This window comes from Anser anser (assembly GCF_964211835.1).
Source record: "Anser anser genome assembly, chromosome: 1".
Taxonomy (NCBI): domain Eukaryota; kingdom Metazoa; phylum Chordata; class Aves; order Anseriformes; family Anatidae; genus Anser; species Anser anser.
Window position 1 is genome coordinate 15698931 of NC_139720.1, and position 16225 is coordinate 15715155.

The following is a 16225-nucleotide window of genomic DNA, read 5'->3' on the forward strand; positions in this document are numbered from 1 at the left end:
AATGTGCCCAATTCCAGTAGCTCACTTGTTTTGCAAGGTGCCTTTTTTTTGTTATGCTTTTCTGCCTTGAAGAAAATCTTAATGTGTGCTGATATTGTACGTGTCCTTTTCCATTATGCCGTTGGAATGATAAATGAAGAAATGCTTTAAAAAAAAAATCTGCAAAAGCTACTTGACTTTATGTATAGACAAGATGGTTATGTCACTTTGCCTTTCTTTAGAGCTTCTAATTCAAGTATTGAATTGCTGTCCGTGCTGAGAGATGGAAGAAGATTCAAAGTCAGGTTGAATAGGGCTTTGAGCAACCAGTCTAAGTGGAAGATGTCCAGCCCTCTGCAGGGACCAGGTGATCTTTAAAGGTCCCTTTCAACCCAAACCATTGTGATTCTATGAAATGTACAGTTTCCTTAAGATATCAATTAATCTATATACACCTGTAATACTATTCTTCATTTTGTTTTTATAACCTCTGTTTGAAAAGTAGATGGGAATCAACCAGGGTCTTTAAGCTCATCACCAGGCTAAGAGATAATGCAGTGTATCCTTGAATTAGTGGAGTAAGTGACTTAATGTGGATCTCCTTTCAGGTGGGTGTTAGTAGGATGTTGCTGAAATAAAGCAAAGGCAAGACAATAGAATGAGGGAGGAAGAACACGATTCTCAAAGATCTAGGCATTTCAGAATCACTTCTCCCTATGGGTAAATTCTATTAAGTGTTCATCTGACACTTTGCAAGTTCTAGATAGAAGCCCTGCTCTCTAAGAAATACTTTTGTGTCCACTCCTCCCCTCCCCTCATAATTGTGGCAGTTTTTGACAGTCTTGGTGTGGTTCAGCCTTGGGATTCATCAGTTACAAATTCTCATATGTCATCTTGTTCTTGTTAAATTTTTGGAGTTTGAAACGCTTTGAAGACTGCTACTAAAATTGTACCAGAGATTTGTCTCCCAGACACTTGAAAATAAAAATCAAGGCCTGGGATTGTTATGGTATTGTTACTTCCCAGTATCATTTCTGCTCTAGTTAAATATACGAAGAGTGCTTGTAGAGGTAGGAATAAGCCTGAATGTTACAAAGTTTGCAGATTTTATTTTTAACAGCTGTTAAATGATGCTGCTGTGGTAAGCAATTCCTGTTCTGGATTTTTTTGTTCTAGTGTTTGTAATGTGTGAAGGCTGGATGATGATTTACGTGATGATTTACGTGATTTACGTGCTCTTCAGTTTCCATAGGTGGCGCTATAATTCAGCTGTAGTTGCCCTGACCAGCTTCTGCTCACAGTCAAGGTGAGGTAAATTGTTGATCAAAGAATACATCCAAATATGTTTCTCAGGTCAGAGTTAGCAGTCAGGATATGTAAATGCCTGTTGCAGATGAGGATGCTAACTTGCACATAAGTTAGTTAATACTACAGACCAATTACTACAATTACTGTGTGGTTGGCTGAAGGTGCGCTGTTCTATAGTAACTTTGAACTTAAGTACACAGTTTATATGAACTGGATATCACTCTTGCACTTCAAAAAAAAAAGTCTTATTTGTGTTTTGTTAAGTACAAGCTGCTCTTAGAGAGCTTCAGTGTGCTGCTTTAAGAGTCTGTACAACTCCTTAACTGCTTCACATTAAGTGCCCTATGAACTTGGTAGCTTTCTTCTAGAGAGTCTTGATCCTCCAACGATGGTTTATCACATGTGGTTTGCAGAACCCCTTCAGTGCTGACCTCTCAAAAAGTATTTCAGTGAAGTTAAACTTGTTTTAAGCCTAAATGGGTATCATGCAGAGGTTAAATATTCTTTGTGCAGTAAGTAGTAGGGTGCAAATGCTAGCTAACCACACAGATGGTATTTCTTCTTTCACTACTAACTGTTCTGAGTTATCATGCTGTATTTCACAGTAACTGGAACCCCTATTTAGAATTATGCAGTTGGAACCCCTATTTTATTAGATCTCCAGCTATTTTAAAAACAAGATTTGCAGAACCTAAAGGATTCATTGATTTACTTTTTCAGCTACTGAAAACAGCAAGGAACTTAATGAGTCATACGAGGTGCATACAGTGATACAAAAGTAGTGTTTATTTTCAATGTCAAAAAGTTACTTGTCTTTGGTTCTGTGACTTAAAAGTCAATATAAAACCTGTTCACTTTATCAGGTCTTAGTGTAATGTCAAAAAAATCTAGTGTAATACTTGTAAAAAAAAAAAAAAATGCCCCATCCTGAACATAAGCATTTTCTGCTTCCTTTTATAAGCAAGTGCTATAAACAGCAACTTTCTGGCTGATTGTCTGTAAGAGGGAGCGAACTGTCTCTTCCAGCTCCACCAGCTGCTTGGCTTTGTCTTCGAGAACTTTTTGATTGTTTTCGTATGTATTTTCCAAGTCTGTCAGCAAAGGAAAAGGAAAAACAGTGTAATTAGGTATGTTTTAATGCAGTAAAATATAAATCATAGCTGTTACGGATAAACTACCAAGTTTATTTTCTTGTGGAAGAAAATCTGACAAAATAGCAAAGGCTGGAATGGCACCTTTTGTTTCCTTAATGTGGGGACATAAAGCAACATGGAAGTAATTTTCTCTAAGTGGAAAAGGTATACTTTGATTCAAGTTGAAAATAACTGCCATTTGTTTGGTGTTTTTTGTGTTGACCTGAAATGTGATTATGACAAGCCAAAACTATTCAGTGATTCATTGTAATTGTGCAGGAGCAACTAAGGGGAAGAGAAGGTTCCTGGACTGGCAAAAACAGGAGGAAAACTCAGCTTCCTCCCTGGCAGTTACGGGCAGGCTGCCCTCTCCCACTTCAGTCGACTTTACGTGGCAATTTTAAATGTTAAATTCATCTGTAAACTGGAACTGCTGTATCCTAACTGCCTTTTGTTTCAACAGCATTCCAGGGTGGGGGTAAGGGGAGTACCGTTTGAAGATGGTGTTCTGGGTAGTCTGTCAAGAAGTGGGCTGCTTTTAGTGTTGCCAAATGGGCTAGTCCTCATCCTAATCATGGTAGTTACATTTTAATTCCACCCTGTAAGGATTCTTAGAACACTGAGAGGTGCCATACCAAAAGTTTGTGTCTCACTGTAAATTTTAGCTCTTCTTTTTAATGCAAATCTTTGATTCAAGGCTATGTTGTGTCCCTAATAAGGAAATCTGTTCAAACCTCAGCAACAAAGAATTCATTTCCTTTTTCTTTTCCTGCTGCTGCTGAATACTTGGTTTAACAGCACGCTAGTGCTTTGTATTCTGAAGATAACGACTTGCCTGCTCAGAACAGCCTTACCTTTGAGCAGCTGGAGTTTGCTGTTTGCTTGAGCCAACAGGGCTTTAGCTTCATCTTGCAACATGCCAGCTTTCCTCCTAGCGTCGGCCGACTCCTCTGTCTTCTTGGCAATGAGATCTTCCACCGTTTTGTACTTGCTGTTCAGCTCGGTGTTGAGGACCTGTTGTTCCAGATTCAAACACAAGATGGAGCCGCTCAAAAGACAATGCAAGGGGAGTTGCTCAGTGTTCGGGGTAAGGAGAGCACAGGCTGTAAGCTCAGGTAACAAAGGCAGAAACAGGGTCGGGGGTATATCCTGTTTAATACTCGAGGTTTTAAGGGTTGGCACGAAGGCTCAGTTGCCCTCTTGCAGATCTGTGGCAATTCTACACTTTAATACTTGGCAAGGATTTACAGGATTCAGTTACACAGTTGTGTAACTTGTGGAAGCTATGGCCCCTAGCACAGCTGAGACGGTTAAGGAACTGGCCATGCTTCTGGTTGAACATATGCGTTTAGGGAGGAATAACCTCGCTGCCCTTTCAGTAAGAAGAGGGCAGCTGCCTGGTTCGCGTAGGTGAAGGTGCTGGAGAAGACATCAGGTTGGCTTCTCAGCTGTGCTTTTTTTCTCTGTGAGGTTAAGGAGTACTGTCACCCACATGAATTCAACTAACAGGCGAGTTAACATTCTGCAGCAGTGCTGGAAGTCTCTTGGGTTTACTTGACAACCACCTGAAATACTATTTAGTGTTTGGAAATAATTGATTTGATGGATAACGTATCCCTGTCTTGGCAGAAGATCTCTCTCTTGAGACTGATGGGCTAATTCCAGCCAAAAGACTGGAGGAATGAAACTTTCTTTGGCGGATTTGTCAACTGTTTTGTTAACGAACATTCTTTTGGTGTTACGAAGGTGTAGAGCAGACACTGGGAGTGCCTGCACATGGTCAGAGTGAGTTTTGTATCTCTGGTACTTAGAAATGAGACTGGTTTTATACTGAGCTAAGGATTTTTTTTTTCTTGCCATTTAATTCTGTATATGCCAAACTTTGATTTGTTTGGCCTGACCATCACTGCAGAAACAAAAATAGAGATTAAAAAAAATTAGCCAATGCATTTGTGGCATATGGTGAAGCTGAGGGACAGAACCAAATCTATGAAAGGCTGACAGCGTGACAGCAAGATGTGTTTTCTACAGCTATTCTAGAAACTGATAAATTCCTAATACTTCTCTTTGTATTTGGTAACAACGTGAATAAAAGCAGGTATCTCTGGTAAGTGCATTAAACACTACTTTTGTCCTCAGTGCTTGGTCAATAAATGAAATATATTCAGTAATGTTCCCCTAGCCATACCTGGGGTAAGTTTTATTGGCTTTCCTTTAGCATTTTTCCCAACTTTCTCACCTGCTTAACGTCTTCGGCATTTTGTTTTGCAGTGCCAGCTTTTTCTTCTATCTTATCCACGTTCTCTGAATTTGTAGCAGCCTTTTGCTTAAGATCTTCAACACTCCTCTCTAGCTCAAACAGACGTAAAGTGGCGTTGTTCAGTGTTTCTTCAGATGCTGCATTTTCAGATTCAATCTAATAAAAGGAGGGACAAAGATATGCTTTCAAAAGTTCCTAAATATAATACAAACTTTCTGAGTAAGCCCCGATCAACTAATTAGGTCATGTCCACAGATCTGATATAAAAAGGTGTTGCAGTTTCATTAAAAATGGACAACTGCAGTCAGGGTGAAAAAACCCACTGCTTGAAGATCAGGTTTATAGAGGGCTGCAAAAGCATTACAGAACCTCAGTAAAAAAGACTTGATTGTATTACACATGCAAGAATTGCTTAATCTGCAAACAGAACTTCACAAGTTCATTATTAAATGATAGTGTTAAATGGCTGAAGCTGCCTGTCTCTTAAGCTAGCCAAACTTCATGGGCATAGATATTGCTCTCATGAGACCAGGGTACAGAGTTAAAGTCTAAAAATATATTATCTGATGAGACTACAGCAATTGCCACTTTAGTACAGCATTAGTTTTCTTAGTCCCCTGCTGCAGTGGATGCCATTGCTAGATAGCACGGTTATGCCAACACACTACAGCAACAATGGGTTGGGTATGTATGACTTTGCAGGGATCTTGGCACACCTGCTGTGTTAGAGAAAGCCCTAAGAAAAAGGCTTTTCTCACCCCCATCCATACCTTACACCACTGAAGTCAAATGAGCAGGATTGTAGCTCCCTAATTCTCTAGTTACGTCATACTAACTCAAAAGTTTATATAAAGCGAGAATGGTTTAGATTCATTTTAAGTGCAGTCTTTTATTTGTAGTACCCGAGAGCCTTGCCTAGACATCCTTACATTGGTTTCAGATGTGTTGCTGTTTCCGTATCTTAAGGAAATAACTTACTGAGGTCAGCAGGTCTTGAGTTCCTTTAATATCTTCATCAGCTTGTTTTATGGCTTTTTCAGCTGCATTTTGTGCCTTTTCAGCTTCTTCTAGTGCTGCTTTCACCATGTCTGCGGTGACTTTAACATCTGTTGCACCTTTGCTGTGGAACAAAACTATGTTAACACTAAGAACACTTTACTTCGGTACAGGGAAAAGCACTAGGCATACACTGCAAAGGGCTATTTTTGCCCTTCAGTGAAGGAATGGGGAATCTGCCTTGGGGTATGGTACACTCCATGTTTCCTGACGGTGTAATCAAAGCCTCCTTCCAGTTCTTGGTGACTGAAGACATCTAATACAGAACAGGGTTGCATACCTTGCTTTTTTAGCTTCCTCCAGCAGCATTTCTGCTCTGGCAATGTCTCCAGCACTCTGCTGTAGGATGACTTCAACGTCAGAAAGGCTTTCCACACGCTCACGGATGTCCTCTGTCAGGGCTTGTAGCTGCTGGGGAGTGCTTGGCATCTCCATGTTGAGTACTTCATTAGCCACTGCCTCGATGCTGTCCAGGTCAGCGCTGTCTTCTATAAGATGGGGACACATTACAAAGATGTGAGTAAATGCTTCAGACTGTCAAGGCTCAGTACTCAAATTCTCATCCAACTGCTCCCCCAAGAAGCAAAATAATGGAAAAAAATTCCTCCCCCAGACTAGCAGCAAACCAAGGGGTCAGAACCGCTTCCTTGGGGTGAAACTTCCCTCTGAGAAGAGGCCCAGCAGGCGCGTAGGCCCTGCTGGCATCGCTCTCTTGGAAGCCTTTTGAAGATCTCAGCGATTAGCTACACCGGGCTGGGGCTGGGGGGATGGGGATGCGAGCCCACAGGAAAGGAAGCCAACAGCTGCACATAAATGTAATTGTGCTAACAGTACACTCAGCCCTGTGCAAACACAGAAGGAACGGGTTTGCCATGCTGCCACTCATTAGCGAACAAGGCCCTCATTTAACCTTTACCTGCTTTCTTACAGGGAGATAACCTCACCGTTTCTGCCTTTCCTCCCCTTTAATAGTACTGTGTGTGTCTTTACAGCCAGAGCTTATGAACACACTTGGCAAGCTACAGAAGTACAATGGTCTCAGCTGAAATGAACACAACAAAGTACTACAGATTGGCCTCGTTTTCCTATTGTCTTGGTTTTCTGTTTCCAGATTTCATCATACCCATTAAATCTGGCTGAAAGGAGCAGGGGATGACAACTATTGCATTACCCTGTGGAGGATGATTTAAAAATAAAGACAGTTTTCACAAACGCAGAATTAAAATAGGTAATGTAAGGTTTTTACGCATTAGGAAGTCTCTGATCTGTTTAATGAGATTTCTCAGATCTTCATTGCTTCTGTCCACTTGCTCTTTTGTAGCATTGGTTTTGAGCAAAACTTCTTGTGCATTTTGTTTGGCTTCGTCAGCTCTCTGTTTTGCTTCAGAAACCTGAAGAGAATAAAAATGGAAGGCTTGAATGCATATTTGCTTCTGCTCTAAGGCCTGTTTTACAACAAGAATTCTCTTGGAGTCAGAGGTAACAGTAATGAGAAATGCTTCGTCTCATAAAACTCGCAGAACACTTTTAAAAGCTGGCCGTGATCCACACCACCAATGCTAGTTTAAACAACTCAAGCTAATGTTTAGTGTTACGCATGAAACTTTACTTTAGCAAGCTCCCTTTCTGTGTATGACGATGTTACGCAACTAGAAAGAATATTTTGCAGTAAGCCAGGCACATACTTTGTCAATTAGTGTCTAAACTTGTGCTACAATTAGAAGATTTTTTTGCTATTGTAACAATTGATTCTGCATATTACCATTCTGGAGAGTTGCTCAACTTCTGCTAAGGCGCTGAGAATGTCTCGGTCGAAATCCATGGCTTTCTGCCAGGCGTTGTGTGCCACGGTCACCAGCCCCTCGCAGCCAGGTCCTCCGCACTTCCTCTGCCCATCGTCGGTTCGGCAGTTCAAGCCGCCGCACTCGGACTCGGCACAAGAGGCTCCTGGGGGGGTGCCACACGTCTGCAGCAGACAGAGACAAGTGCAACAGTCCCGGCTTTACTCCCATTGCTGAGCTGCGAGGGTGATGGAATAGGGCGCTGCTCTGGCACCATTTCTACCCCTTCCAAGTAGGGCCTCAAGTACCAAAGCACAGGAAGCTGAAGGAGAGCTGCATCAGGTCCACACCAGCACGATATTAATCCTTCTGTGCCCCTTCCACACCTTCCTGCCTTAACTGGGTAACAACCAGCTAGCTCCCAGATGCTGAAGTAAAGAGGGGGTATGAGGGAAGCCTTGCTTTCATTGTCCTCTTTTGCCAGATGTCATCTTTAACTGGAAAGCTGCCTTTAGGCTTTGATTTCAAGCTGGAAGCTACCCCTGTCTGTATTCCTTTTGTTTGAAGCTAGTCTTCACTACTGTTGGAGGAAAAACTGGCCATCCCAAGCAGCTTTTTAAAAGGAAGAATGTGTTCTGTGCAGGATAGTTTTTTTTTTTTTTCCTTTCTCTCTAAGGAGAGCAAAGGAAAAGATAAAATAGAAGCTGAAATGCTCCAAGCTCAACAGGAAACTTTTTTTTTTAACCTCTCTTGAAAAGCTGTTCCCTTCCCTACCATGAAATGTTTGTTCTGGTTTCATCTTTCCATAATAACTTCCAATTTATGACTTGTGTCAATGAAGTGTTCCCAAAGAAGATATCAAGTTTGACTTGTCAAACAAAACTGCCTCACTCAGCAGATTTTACTGGGAATTATCCACTACTTGGTCAAGTGGGCAATGAAATCACAGAAGTTGTTTTAGCCAGATGGCAAACTGAGAAATTCCCCGTTCCTGTGAGGTACTTTTCCCTTTCCACCACGCTCCTTATGCCAAATGGTAGTTGCTAACTGACACGTACTTTGCAGCCTGGAATCTCTCTGGGAAAAACCAAGTGCGCTGCAGCTGTCTCCTGTGAAGTGTAAATGATTCCCTCTTACCTGCTTGGCATGCAACCCGGCAGTAGCTAGAAAGCAAAAAACTTTTTTTTTTTTTTTGGCATCTCGTGATTACACCTCCGAGCAACTCGTGTTTACTGCCTTGATAAACATCTAACCGAGACTCTCAGTCCTCAAGAACGCATTAGGCAGGAATGCAGGGCAAGGGAAGCTAAACAAAAAGATGCCTCTTTCTTCCCAAGAAAAAAGGCGGGGTGGGGTGGCTGCAGTTGTAAAGGACCGGGGACAATTCCCTGTGTGAAGACCTCATCCCCTCACATAGGCCTGGCCCTGCCCCGAGGAGTTAATGAGCTCTCCCCTCCAGTCGGGACTTCAAGCGGGATTGTTCTCTGAATGCAGCTGCCTGGCTTCAAAGAGAAACCCAGAGAACACCCTGCCTCTCCCAAGAAAAAGCCATCCTTGATCGTATTTACAGATGAGCAGGCAGCTTCAACAGAGAATGTGCCCTTTTGATTCCAGCTCCCTCTAAGTGCTGCTCTGCCCCAAGCAGGAGGATGGGAGCGTGGCGACGCCCAGGAGGGCAGCGTGAGCAGAAGTGCTGCCCTGGCATGTACTCTGGGAAAGCGCAAAAAGGAAGAAAGCAAGCGTGTGAGCGAAGACTTAAGGGGCTGGCTCTCAGTCCAGTGGACTTGCTGAACTTTGCACTTGAGAGCTCTGCCCACAGCAAAGGGATTTGGCTTAGGAGGTGAGGAAAAGATGGATGCTCTGTCAGGGCTGGGGAGAAGTAGGAGGGAGAACGACATGAAGGCCTGCTGCCTGAAAGCCCATAGGTGTCTCAGAGCCCACGGAATACCTCAAAAATCAGTGAAACGTGTATGTTTCAGGAACAAACCGTGTCTTTCACACTGTCCAGCTCTGAACAGTTTTTCACTGCCTGTCACTTCTTCAAAAAAAAAAAAAAACAACTTTTGCTGTGGGTTTTCTACCAGCACATCTTAGCTGCGTACCTTTGCTGACACTTCGGCGAGATCCAGGCTTTGCAGTTTGCCTGCGAGTTCATCCAGGAGGCGAGACTGCTCCTCTTGCTTAGCCTTGAACTGGGCCTCCTTCTCGTTGATTAAGTCTTCCACTTCCTGCCGCGTTTGTGCTGACAGCTCCACGGCACTATCGGGGTGGACAGTGGAAGCATTGACCCTTTCCTCTGCCTCCAGGGACATCTGGAAATACTTGGTGATACTGTCCAAGGCCCCTGCAGGAATCAGACAGAGCTGCTCAGAAATCTGTTAAGCAACACTAAGTAATCTGTATCACGGAGGTGGGCAGACGCACATCTGGGTTAGTGATCTGCGCAGCACGTTAAAGCAACCACAGCCTCCACAGCTGTGTTCGGTGCTGTTGTAAAGGGGACAGAATTTGGCCTGTCTTTAAAAAAAAAAATCCTTTTTTGCCTGGTTGAAAGGTGTCGAGTTTGCTGGATTTTAATGTTAAGCGGTTCTCTGACCCCAGGGACTGACTGAATTCTGCTCGTGCTGAGGGCAAATGGAGCTCCAACCTTTTAGGTTCACAAGGCACCAATCCATTTTCTAGGGAGTCCCCTAGGCCATTAGCTCTTGTTGCTTGCCCTAGGATGTCTGGCTTACGGAGTCACTGCATGGAAAGTGGTCAGAACTTTCCCAAGAAACAACTGTTTGATGAAAGATTCTGATTTCTGTAAGCGTTAGTTTTGGACAACTGCTGGAAAGGCCCGAGAGGGTGCGAGGGTCCCCACGGAGCAGCCATGCTCTGTACCTCGGGGCAGCTTTCTTCCACAGAATGCCACAAGCCAGGGACTCCCGAGTTTTTACAACCTTTTTGCCACACTCTGTGAAATCCCACATTCACCAGAAACAATCTCAGACTACCTGCAAAGCTGGAAATTTATATATATGTGTGTATATATATATATGTATATAAATACTTTGTTTTCTTTTAAGTTGGAATTAAGTCAGCTTTGAAAACTTCCCAATAACTTTGTGATTTGCCTCTTTCCCCAGCCAGCTCTGGTTCTGTGGGGGGGTTTGGCACTTCACTGTGCCAGTGGGCACAAAAGGCTTGGGTGCCTTGGAAGAACTGGGCTCTCTTACGGTGTGCTCCTAAAGACACAGGTAGTTTTTCAAACAGTTTCAAGCAATTTCACAGCCTGGGGAGAGCAAATGAACTGTGCAGGTGTATCTTGGAATCGGCCTCGCTTTCAGCTGCTGTGCCTCATCTAAAATGCTTTAATTAAAGTCTCTTAAGTTCTTGTGCCCCAAGAACTTGAGCCAGCTTTGCAATACATGGAGGGAGGGAAAGAAGGGGTGAGGGGGGCAAAACAAAGCTCCTGCTGCATCAGCAACTCAGCTAACGCACAGAGCGAAGCTGCCCTCCTAAGAGCTGACTTTTATTACACGTTAGAAGATTAACCCGGTATTTAAAACCGTGCACTAATTAAATCTTCAGCCACCCCACTGCTCTCTCCCCCTCCCCGCGACACTTACCCCGAACATCAGAGATCTTGATGAACTCTAGCTGTTCTGCAAGCTCCTTCACGACACGGTCTAGGCTTTTGGCATCTGTCTCCAGCGCGCTCAGGTCACTGTCTGTGCTGTTGCTCTTCTCTGCTAAGGTTGATAGGTTTTCTTCTAAGTCAGCTATCTTAACCGTAACATCTGCTGTCAGCTTTCTGGAAGACAGAGGAGCAGGACTTACCGGGGGAGGAGGAAAGGTTGTGAGCCTCAGCGTTTGACTTCAGTGAAGGGTAACAGTGAGAGCTGTGCCATGCTTCTCCCACGGCAGGACCTGTCCTCCCTTGGTGGAGCTAGAAGTGATTTGTAACAACATGCCTACCTAGAGTACTGTTTTGTTTCCTTTATCACACAAAACTACTTTTTAATCTACAGCACGTTTATAAACTCAAAGCACCAAATTGCTCAGAAAACAGCTGCTTTGTGTAAGATTAACTGGAGGCAGATTCCAGAGGGCTGGTGTAATGCTCTTGTATCATGGCAACTGCATAGGTCAAAGTTGACTACTATGATCCATACATAATTTGCTTCTCATCCCACACAGCTACAAATGCAGTTTTGATTACTACGAGCTCATGGGACAGATTTGAACTTCGGGAAGGGGGGGGGAAGCCTGTTTTAATACAATGGATTCTTTTAACTCCTCTATAAAGATCTCTCCTCACCAGCTGCTTCTCTAGGACTAAGAAGGAAAACCTCCTGCAGTCAGCCTCAGCGAGCAGGTTTCAGCTGGTGGGATAACCCTAAAAGGAAAGGCAAATGCACGATCCAAGACAGAGCTGCTGCAGAACAGAGCTGGGCATGGGAAGCTATTCCCATCCATGGCAATCCCACCATACCCAGTTATTCCTCACTCTGAAAGAATCAGGCAGTATTTAATCTTTACAATCGGTTTACATCCTTCAATAGCTCAGCAGCCTGCTGCTTTCCAGCGGTCCTCAAGCCCAATACTTCCTCAAGACGAGGAAGAACAAGAGCAGACACAGGCAGATGTTAGGGAAAAGCAGCTCCTTGGCTGCTCTCAGCTCCCTCAGTACTCCCAGAGCCCCAGCGCAGCAGCAGCAACCCCCAGCTCTCCAGCTGGAGGGGGGGGAGTTGCAGGGCACGGCGTAACCCTAATTGAGACATTTGTGCTTTAATCCTCTCCCCTTTGCTCTGTGCAGTCCCCTTGCAGTGCATAAGCAAGCCTGGAACGGTTGCACAGCTGCCTGATCTGCAAAAGCCCAGACTGCCTTCTTCAGTATGCGTACCTTTAAAACAAAATGCAGGGCTCTTACTGTGAGAAGAATGGAAACGAGAGCTGTTAGAAAGCTGGCGCTCCCCCCCACCCCAGGCTCGGAGCGGAGAAAGAAGCCCGAAGTTTCCAACTCATCGGCTCCATACGGAAATCCAGGAATTTAATCTCTCCCCTCTGGCTCCTCTCGCACAATAGCAGTGTTTGTCCTTTGCCCCGGGGGAGCGCAAGGCAAGCGCGAGTGGCTGGCTGGTAATTAGCTGCCCGCTGCGCAGCGGGAGCGGGACACCCCCTGCCAGGGCACGGTGCCTGCGCTGCTCCTGCCTTCCCCGGCCAGGTTTAGGCCAGGATGCTCCACGTGGCGAGGCGCTCTCCAGCGCCAGGAGCCGCGGCGTACCTCGCCAGGGTGTCCTCGAGCCCAGTGCGGGGACATCGGCCACTCCTTTACATCCCAGCTCCTTGGCGTTCCCACTCCTTCCCAAGCTGGATTTACCCCCGTAACACCACCTGTACTCACTCTGCTTCCTCAAAGAGGTTCCCGATGTTCTTCAGGGGCTCGGCGGCTGGGTTCTGAGCAATGATGGTTTTAATTTCCCCGAGCTTCTCCTCCAGGGTGCTGAGCGTCTGCTGGTATGGCCCAGTGACCCCAGTGATTTTCAGGGCGTTAGCCCGGTCCAGGAACTGCTGGGTCCTATTAGCCAGCTCGCTGATGACCACGTCCCAGAGGGCGAAGCACTGGTGGCAGGGCACACAGTCGGGGAAGAAGCCCGAGTAGCCCCGGGAGCACTTGTCGCAGCGCGGCCCTTCCACCCCCTCGTTGCAGATGCACTGCCCGGTGGCGCGATCGCACTGTGGGGTCTGGATGCCACGGGGGTTGCAGTCGCACGCTGCGAGGAGAAAATGGCACAGGTGAGGGATAAGGCGAGGGAACGGGTAGTGAGGCTGGCAGGCAGACAAAATGAACAAAAACGGCTGTAATGAAGTGGTGAAACGAGAGTAGAAACGGGCTGTGTCTGGGTTATAGTCAGCTAATTATGGATGTGCCTGGGTGTGGGGGAACCAGGACTGAGTGTGAAAGGGGTGAGAGACAGGGCAGTAACTCTTGGGCAGACCAGGAGTGCCTGGTTTGCACCTCTCAGAAACAGGCACAATATGGATGCACCTTGCAAAGCTGGGAGGACAATCTGACAGCAAATGAAGACAGGGACCCCAGTTTTATTTCTACAGTGCGGGTCAGTAGGGCAAGGCTTCCCAGGCAGGAAAAGAAATGACAGGCAGGCACACTGCAGAGGGTTTAAGGGCAAAACATGAGTGAAATGGAAAAAGCGAACGAGGAACAACCATTTGCTGTCTCCGCCAGCACAGGAGCAGGGGGAAAGCAAGGGATCCAGCAAAAATCCAAAAAGTAAACACCCTCCTCTGCATCTCCAAGCCGCAGAGCCCCATACTGAAAGATACCGTGGGTGCTAAAACTGAGGTGGTTTCAGAGAAGAACACGACAAATCTACAGGCTAACGTCCCTTCAGAGATCTCGTACACAAAGGCACGGGGCCTGGCCCAGGACGTGCTCCTACCACGGGTGCTGGGCGAATATTTGGGGGGAGGGATGTGAATGCAACCCCACAGTGCACTCAGACAGGCATCGAGGAGCTTGGGCTGATGCCTGGAGAACAGGGAAGACGTGTAAAAATCAGGCAGAAAGCTGCAAAATGAAGAATGTGGTCGTGGGCAGCCCTGCCTGAGGGGCTGAGTAAAGTCCTCTCCCCCCTGGGTGTGAGCGACCAGGAGCCCACACATTGCTCATCCCCCTCAAGTGGCTGATTAACAGATTTTTGGTAAATTAACTCACACTGTTAGCACCACAGTTGGTATTTACACCTTCCTGAAATGTATTTTCACTCTTATTTTATTTTTGCGGCTGTGACCACCTGCCTATCCCTGTGTGCTGATCAGGTGAGACCCAGGGGCTCCTGGTGCTTGCCACAATTACAGGGACAATGTTTGAGCAGCAGGCTTCTTAACGAGCTTTTAGGAGAAGGATGCACTTCTTTGGCCCTAGCCTGCATGAAGAGAAGTTACTCAATTAAATTCCTGATGCACAGTCATTTCCAACGGCCCTCTGAAGAATAAGAGAGGCCTTGCAAATATGCAGATCGTCCGCTTATCTTGGCGGTACAGTAAAGCTGAGGCAGGTCAAGCACACATTCCTTTCACAGGGAGAGGATCGTGGTGCCTGATAAAAGCCTTCGCTTACACATCCATTTACCAGGCATCCTTGGAGGAGGTTAATGGCTCAAAGCGGTCCATAAATCAATTCGCACACCCCAAGCACATGCCCCCTTGGAAAAGGGCACAGCACAAAGCCGTTTTCAAGCTTGGGCATTGTTTGCTTCGATGTCAACCCACAGTGGTGGTCTTCGGTTCAAGAAGTGCACAAAGAGCCTCGGCAGAACAAATCAGCCCTCAGCAAAATGACTTTCTTGTACAACGCGAATACGATCGGGCGAGAGACAAAAATAACTTCTGCTGCCTGCACAATTGAGCAAAATGGGCCTTTGTTCTTCGAGTTATATCTTGACACAAAGAGATTGTTTTTCCTTTACATCGAAAGTGCTTAAGTAGTCAGCTCGCCGAGGAATAGGTTCCCTGCAGGCAAACTGTGGAGTTCCTGGTGGAAGGAGGTCAGTTAACCCTTCTGTCAGCTAACAGGGCCCGCGCTATAATGATGGATTGTCCAAATTCCACTGCACAGAGAGAGGCTAAATGACATGTGGGTTTTCTCAAAGGGGCTGAGATCCGATCAAGTTACACAAATGCTTGCTGCTGGCAAATCAGATCACTATATTTACTTGCGGATTTAAAAAGCTTAAAAGTGACAAAAAAAAAAACAACACAACGTTTTGGTAATTCTACTCCTGAATACCTGCATGTTCGGGAAAGGCAGACGACATGGCTTTAGTACCATTTACATGGTAATGGGGATTACAGAATCTCTGGAGCCAGAAAATGCTGGGCACGAGGAGAGGGGAATTTAAGCACTAGCTCATTTGCAAAGTCAAAACTCCAGGGCTGCCTGTTGGGAGGTGATAAATAGGAAAGAAGTAATTTATCCCAAATACAGCCGAGCAGCTGGGAGAATTACACTTCTGGAATTCTACGAAATGTCCGAACTGAGCTTTGTGGGACCCACGAGAAAATTACACAAGGCGGACAGAAACATTACTATGGGTTATTTCCCCATTTTAGGATTCTGCATCAAGCCCAGAAACAGGCACTGCTGGCTCTGAGTTAGTCCAGCTGTGTGAATGCAACATACATATATAAAGAAAGCTTTCAAAAGCATTGGATGTCCTCTTTTTCATGATCTACCCAAGACATTAACCACGCACAGGAACATCTTTCAAAATAAAAAGTAAAATGAAGAGAATTTTATCTGTATTTTTAAGTAAAGTCAGGTAGTTTAAAGGAAAACAAGAAAAAGGCCTCCCTTGGCACTAGAGTAGAAAGATCCCAGTCATTTTTTCCTTCCCTTTTGTATATTTTTCAGGCATTTCTACGCGTGTGGCATGGTCTCCCTAGCTACAGTCCACGGACATCTTTACTGCGTCACTGACTGCAACATTTTTGAGGTTCTCATGGAAGAATCACTGCTCCTCTTACAGCTCACACCTTGTGAACAAACCTTTCATCTCACAAGTGCCACGTGCGTGCCAGTGTTTGGTTGCATGTGATCTTCTTTTTTAGAGTCTAGATGACTTCAGCCAAGTGCTTCCCGCCATGGCTGGAACCAGCTCTGTTCCTCACTAGTCAGTCTTGTGAGTACCTCTATGAGATGG

At 45.4% G+C, this 16225-nt stretch overlaps 1 protein-coding gene across 1 annotated transcript in view; it reads right to left on the minus strand.

Moving 5' to 3' along the window:
* Positions 1 to 2050: 2050 nt before the first annotated feature.
* LAMB1 (laminin subunit beta 1) overlaps positions 2051 to 16225 on the minus strand; it is a 42058-nt gene continuing 27883 nt past the window's right edge. Inside the window, exons 24-33 of the mRNA XM_083825642.1 lie at positions 12907 to 13276; positions 11129 to 11313; positions 9620 to 9861; positions 7499 to 7702; positions 6983 to 7127; positions 6017 to 6224; positions 5659 to 5800; positions 4660 to 4836; positions 3275 to 3434; positions 2051 to 2378 (exon numbers count right to left, since the gene is read on the minus strand). Of these exons, the coding sequence (XP_083681768.1) occupies positions 2242 to 2378; positions 3275 to 3434; positions 4660 to 4836; positions 5659 to 5800; positions 6017 to 6224; positions 6983 to 7127; positions 7499 to 7702; positions 9620 to 9861; positions 11129 to 11313; positions 12907 to 13276 (1970 nt within the window). The 3' untranslated portion in view covers positions 2051 to 2241. The remainder of the gene's footprint in view (positions 2379 to 3274; positions 3435 to 4659; positions 4837 to 5658; positions 5801 to 6016; positions 6225 to 6982; positions 7128 to 7498; positions 7703 to 9619; positions 9862 to 11128; positions 11314 to 12906; positions 13277 to 16225) is intronic.